Source organism: Dipodomys ordii, unplaced genomic scaffold (genome assembly GCF_000151885.1).
Source record: "Dipodomys ordii isolate 6190 unplaced genomic scaffold, Dord_2.0 Scaffold8, whole genome shotgun sequence".
Classification (NCBI taxonomy): Eukaryota; Metazoa; Chordata; class Mammalia; order Rodentia; family Heteromyidae; genus Dipodomys; species Dipodomys ordii.
Window position 1 is genome coordinate 31,881,931 of NW_012267224.1, and position 6,672 is coordinate 31,888,602.

At 34.1% G+C, this 6,672-nt stretch overlaps 1 protein-coding gene across 1 annotated transcript in view; it reads left to right on the forward strand.

Moving 5' to 3' along the window:
* The window catches only part of Adgrl3 (adhesion G protein-coupled receptor L3), a 444,648-nt gene that overhangs the window by 130,566 nt on the left and 307,410 nt on the right, over nt 1-6,672 (forward strand). The window contains exon 4 of the mRNA XM_013009168.1: nt 942-1,051. Within this exon, the coding sequence (XP_012864622.1) occupies nt 942-1,051 (110 nt within the window). The remainder of the gene's footprint in view (nt 1-941; nt 1,052-6,672) is intronic.

Below are 6,672 nucleotides of genomic sequence, written 5' to 3' on the forward strand. Positions count from 1 at the left end.
TCACTCCAGTTAGAACGGCAAAAATCAAGAACTCTAACAAGAACAGATGCTGGAGGGGATGTGGACAAAAAGGAACCTTACTTCATCGTTGGTGGGAATGTAAACTTGTTCAACCATTTTGGAAAGCAGTATGGAGGTTCCTCAAAAGACTTCACATAGAGCTCCCCTATGACCCAGCAATCCCACTTTTGGGCATTTACCCAAATCTGTAGGCTTTCTACTGGTCTTGTTATCTATGTCCTTGGTCATACAGAAGCTCTGCAGCTTCATGCAATCCCATTTGTCCAACATTTCTTTGATTTTTTTGTGTTTCTGGGTCTCTATTGAGAAAATTTAGGGACACAAGTTGGTTTTTCTTTCTTGCTATTTTCCTAATGTATTTATAATGTACCATTTAATTTTTTGTTGTTTTTTTTGTATGCTCCTCCCCCACAGTATAACCTCTGTTTTCACTGTATTTGATGTTGGTGCCTGACATCTTGTATATACACTTCTCCAACTTGGGGAAGGGAAAGAGAAAAACAAAGTGCTTAAATAGGGATACAGATTCACCCATTGTAGAATTAGAGGTACAAGACACTATTTTGAAAAACAAACTTTACAGTTTAGGCGGAAAGGGGGGGAGGTCAGGAGAGGGGAAGTGTAGCTGTGGAGGGGGGAGGGAAGGGATGGTAGGGGGAAAACAAGGGAGGAGTTAACAATGCATGATAAGAAATGTTACTCATTACCTAGCTCATACAACTGTAACCCCTCTGTACAGTATTTTTACAATAAAAAACTTATTAAAAAAAACCTTTGGTTAAACAAAACCGTGTTTAAAATCTGTGTAATTTACAACCAAAATAAGGTTAGTGTAGATGTTAATAATGATTTACCATCAGTTTTATCATGATTTAACTTTGCATAAACTTATTCTCAACTTTTCTTTCTCTTGGTTTCAGATGCAATAACAGAACCCAGTGTGCCGTGGTGGCAGGCCCTGATGTTTTCCCAGACCCTTGCCCAGGAACGTATAAGTACCTTGAAGTGCAGTACGAATGCGTCCCTTACAGTATGTATACTCCTCTACTTTTTGCCATTAAGAGGAAAGGTATATAACAAAGCTATTCATGCACTGAGTAAATATATTCTGTGAATACATATAATAACAAAACAATGAAAAGACAGAGATGGATTTTATTTTGGAAAGCTTTGATGATTCTTACCTCCTTCCTCACTGTTGGAAGAATTACATGTTGCCTATAGGTCCTGATAGCACTTAAGTTTTCTGGGATAATTTTATACAACAGTATGTAATTTCACACCATTCATTTAAGAATATAGATGTTTTGAAAAAGGCTGAGGAGATAGTAGGACAGTTTTGCATAGATAGTGAAAATAAATAATCTGTTAACAAACAGAAATTGACAAATTGTAAAGTATATCTAAGTTTCTTGTGTTCTCTACCTTTTGAGAATCAGAAATATGTTCATCCGGAGGAAACAGACTGGTAAGAAAACACAAAGATTACATGAGCTAAATAAATTTTTAAAGCTGTAGATGTTTGCCTTTGCAACTTTTGTATCAGATATGGTACAGGTATATTTAGCACAAGCATAATGAAGAATCAAACAACTTACTATGGAACATTTTCTGACTTTCCTACCTAAAGAAAGGCTCACCATCTGAAAAAGACTTGTGAATTATCATGGGATTTCTTAGTGTAAAATCACTCAGGAAATCCTGTAGACTTGCATTAGATGTGCAGCTCATTATCTCAGAGACAAAAAACACCTGGGATCATAAACAAATCCCAGGTTCCAACTTCCTTTGATGTTTCAGAAGGAGCAGAGTATCTTGGGATCAGCAGGTCTACTGTACCACAGACTATTCTGAATCTTCCCTCAGTTAAGCATATATTAAGAGGCAGCACATTACTCATAGCTGATGTGTGCATACTTCAAAAAAATAGTAATTTAGGCAAAAAGAAATGAGTTGATTTCACAGTAAAGAAAGACATTTATATTAAGAAATCAAGAGGAAATATTGTTTGCCTTAAAATGTGATTGATAAGCAAAAGTTTATGTAGTGACATTTCACATGCTGATGCTTGTTATAAAAATGCATACATTTGTAGGGTTTTCTTGTTTTTAAATCTCCATTAATTTTTTTATTACGTTGTTATCTCTACAGGCCCATCTCAATTATATCTACAGAGAGCAGAGATATTGCTATCTGTTCTATGCAAAATATAAAGATCTTAATGACAATTTATCATTCACTAGTACTATGTCAAAAAATGAAAGGCATAGGCCATGTTGAAATGAGATAATTCTATTTGATTTGCATAACAATATCTTGGTGAAATATATTGTACCTTGTTCAAGAATGACAGTATAATAGGATGTACTGCACTTGTAAAGACACTTTTAGAAACTTTACAGTCGCATTTTCATTCTCATATTTTGAAACATGATAGTAGAAGTAAAATGGCAAGTTACAGATTTTACCATAATTTTTGAGCACTAAAAAATTTCACAGCTTTCTCTTCAATTTTCTGTATTTCATCAGAGTTTCTTTGAAGATCACTACTCCAAAATCTTCTGCAAAATTCATTCTAAAATATCATCAGCTTAATTTACTACCTCTTACACTTTTCCATTAAAAATATCGTTTTACCACAGACTTCACTTCTCATAAAATTTCAGAGACAGCAAGTGGATTTCTTACAATCTTATATTTGTAGGTTTCTCGTAACCCTGAAACCTTACTGACAACCTTAGAAATATCTTTCTTATTGTATTAAAATATTCAATTTGATTGTTTTACTAAATAAGAATTATAAACTCAGTTGTACTCACTACTACTCTATACATGACCTTCATTAACATATGGCATGCTAATATTTATTTATATTTTCTTAATATATTTCAGTTAAAACTGTAAAGCAAAATTTTGCCTAGAAATTTAACATATTTTAAAAGAAAATAATGCTACAAAAAAGTAAAAGCCAAACCAAAAAAAAATCCTACTATGACTCACTGGAAATATGGATTGGTTTAGTAGAAAGACAATGAATTATTAGGTAGTATGAGGGTAGAATATAGTCTAATTTCTTAGCAGAAAACCTGAATTCTTCAGCCAAACTTAACTATTAAAGCTTTCTAGGTCTCACCCTGTATACTTTCTCTGGTATAGTTATAAACCTGATTTGGATCAACGTTAGCTAATTTTCCTTTTCTAAATGTACAATGCATGAGTTTTCCAATACTGAAAATCCTTATGCCTGTAATCCTAGCTATTCAGGAGTCAAAAATGAGGATTCTGGTTCAAAGCCAGCCATGACAGACCAGTTCATGAGACTCTCATCTCCAATTAACCACTAAAGTGGGGGAAAAGGCAGAAGTGGAGCTGTGGGTCAATTGTAAGAGCACTAGATTTGAGTCAAAAAGCTCAGAGACAGCACCCAGGCCCTGAGAAAAGGATTCACACACCTGCTTCAAATCCCTATCAGTTTTTTGAAATTACATGCCATTTGCTGCTTGATGCATGTATTGAAGTAAAATGTGATTGGTAGTATATCTATAAGCTCCATGAAGAATATAAGCTAGGTAGAGATAGCAGAACAGGGTTGTACTCTGTGTATAATTCCTGCTCTTTAAAGTACATTGTTTCTCATCATAGATTCAGTTTTCTGCCTCATATTCTCATGAGTTGCTTCCATCTTTTTCTTCAGCATATAATATGGTCCAATCAGTTGTCCAATATATTGTTCAATCCTTTATAATTTTCATCACTATGTCAACACCACGTTGTAAAAGTGTCTGCCTCAAAGACTAAGATCTTTTTCCTTGGTCCCTTAGCTACATTTATTATTTATTTATTTATTCATTTATTTATGGCAATACTGATGTTTGAACTCAGGGCTTCTCTCTTACGAGGCAGACACTCTAGCACTTCAGTTATATGCTATTATGATCTTTTGCTTCATTTATCTTTTCAGGCATAGCTTTGTGTCTTTGGCTAAGCTGGCCTCAGCCCTTAACCCTCCCTATATGTTGCATGTGAGATCACACTGCATACCACCACACCTGGGCTTGTTGATTAAAGAGGCCATCTTATTAATTTGCCTGGGCTAGCCTTGAATCACAGTCCTTCCACATAGCAGGGATTAATGAGCATTAGCCACCATACCCAGCTTCAGTTATTTTTGATGAAGTTTATGCTCCTTTTCTTAGAGCTGCTGAATCCATGCAAACTTTTGTTTTTCCAGACACTTCAAAAAGTTTTAGAGCCTAACATTGTCTATGTCATACAACATACTACATATAACTTAGAATGAGTATCTTAGCTAAGTAGTAAGTTAATATGCTGTTTTCATTATCCATGTTAGATAAAATTCTGTACTCAATCATAAACTTCATGGTTCTTGATAATGTATGTTGACAACCTACATTGCATTAGAATAAGGCATACTTCAGATTTGAGATTTAACATTTATTTTGGTGGGAAAAATATGTAAACAAAAAATTATTGATCAGATAAATAATAAAGAATTGCATTAGAGATAATACACAGAAAAATTCAACAAAGGTTTTTGCCTTCCATAAGAGAAGCAAAATTTCCAAGGAGAGTTTGAAAGTAGTGGGAATTGCCCTATTGCCCTTCCCCCTCCCCCCTCCCCCTCTCCCTCCTACCCCCCCACGGCCTCAATTTCTTGCACATGCTACTACTGAAAAATATACTTCTAGCCTAAAGTATAATAATTTTGCACAGGATTTTAGGCATCATTAAATAGATACTTAACTGAATGACAACTTGAGAAATAAGTTACCTTGACAATATGATACAACTTTCTAGACAAGGAAATATTTTATAGAAAAAGAAAATAAGAAAAGTTAGATTGTAAATGATTTAGTAAAACTGTCTTCTTTGTACTGTCTTATATTCTTTTTACTTTTCTTTTTCAGAATCAGTAAAGCTATATTTAACCTCTTCTAAGTTTTCTTTCTCTTATCTATATTTTCTTGTCTGTGTTCATAGATATCGTGTTTCTAATGAAATTTGGGACAAGGGAATCAATACATCTCTCCGTTCCTGTCACATCTTAGTTCCATTGTGGCGTTTATAGACTCTGGGTTCTCTTTTGAGGTTTGATTTTCCTCCTTGGTGAATATTTTCTTCCTAGGAGATGACCCAAATATTCAAAAGGTTAAACCTTGCCATTTACCAACACCACATCTTTGTTCTGTCTTTTTCCCCCCATTCCCAGCCCTACTGACCTGATTTGAGATCAAAATTGTAGTTTCTACAAGTAGAGCCACCTTCCTTCAGCCAGGTTGAAGGGATTTGTGTTAGGCAGAAAACAGTGGAACAACTACCCACCTACTTAGAGTATTTTGAGCAAAGAATCTTTGCTTTTTATCCCGCTGACAAATGGTGTTTCTTCCAAGGCATACAATTTCACGCACATTACACTCCAAAAGTGTCTGTCTTTCCTCACAATCTCCCTTTCTCTTCCCATTCTTTGTCTCTTCTTTTCAGAAATGCAAAGCACATATTACTTACCAATCTTCTTTCATGGCAGATTTTCTTAAGGAATTGAGGGTAGAAGTACAAAATTGGAGAGCTCCTAAAAATGTGTGTTTGATTAAATGAATCTTATAGCATTTAAGACTTTCTCACTATTCACATTTGTCCACTTAATAGTGCTAATAGTGATCATTTTAGTGAAAATACAGGAAAATTAATATTTACAAATGATTACACACTTTTTAAGTTTCTTTTCTGCTTCACAATAATAAAATCCATTACTCTTTTAGCTATTAAAACCAGGTCTTTAAACATTTAATTACATATAAATATTCATATATATATTTCCCTTTTTTTGCTAGTGATCCTCAAACCTATGTAGAAATATTTTTAGTTTGAAGATAGTACAGGAACCCAGTGCCTGTAATCCTTGATACTCCGGAGGCTGAGATCTGAGGATCATGGTTTGAAACCAGCCAGAGCAGAAAAGTCTGTATGACTCTATCTCCAATGAACTACTCAGAAAAAGCTAGAAGCTAAGCTGTGGCTCAAGTGGTAGAATGCTAGCCTTGAGCACAAGGAGGCTCAAGAACAGAGACCAGGCTCTGAGTTCAAGTTCCAGGACTAGCAAAAGATTTAAAATAAATAAAATAAAAAATACTAAATAAGTGAAAATAACAGAAATATCTAGAAATCTTTTAATTTCCAACATTTCCTTTTCTGAAATACAAGTAGCATTCAATTAGTAAGTATGAGGTGTTTGAAAGAAAAAGGAAATTTAGACAAATGATTATTCTGGTTACTCAAGAATAATTAGGTTCCTTGCTAGAAGGATAAACAAAGTGACTATAATCTGCAAGACCTTGTTAATTTGAATAGAGTGCTCTATTATAAAAATTAAAATTATGTCAATTTTGGTTTCAGGGTAATTCTAATTTTCTTTATGACTATATAAATACAAAGAAGACTACCACTTAATAAAAGCAGTTATTAAATCATATTGCATTCCAATATTATGTACTATTTCTTTTCCCCTTTCTTCCTTCCTTCCTTCTTTTCTTTCTTTCTTCCTTCCTTCCTTCCTTCCTTCCTTTCTTTCTTTCTTTCTTTCTTTCTTTCTTTCTTTCTTTCTTTCTTTCTTTCTTTCTTTCTTTCTTTCTT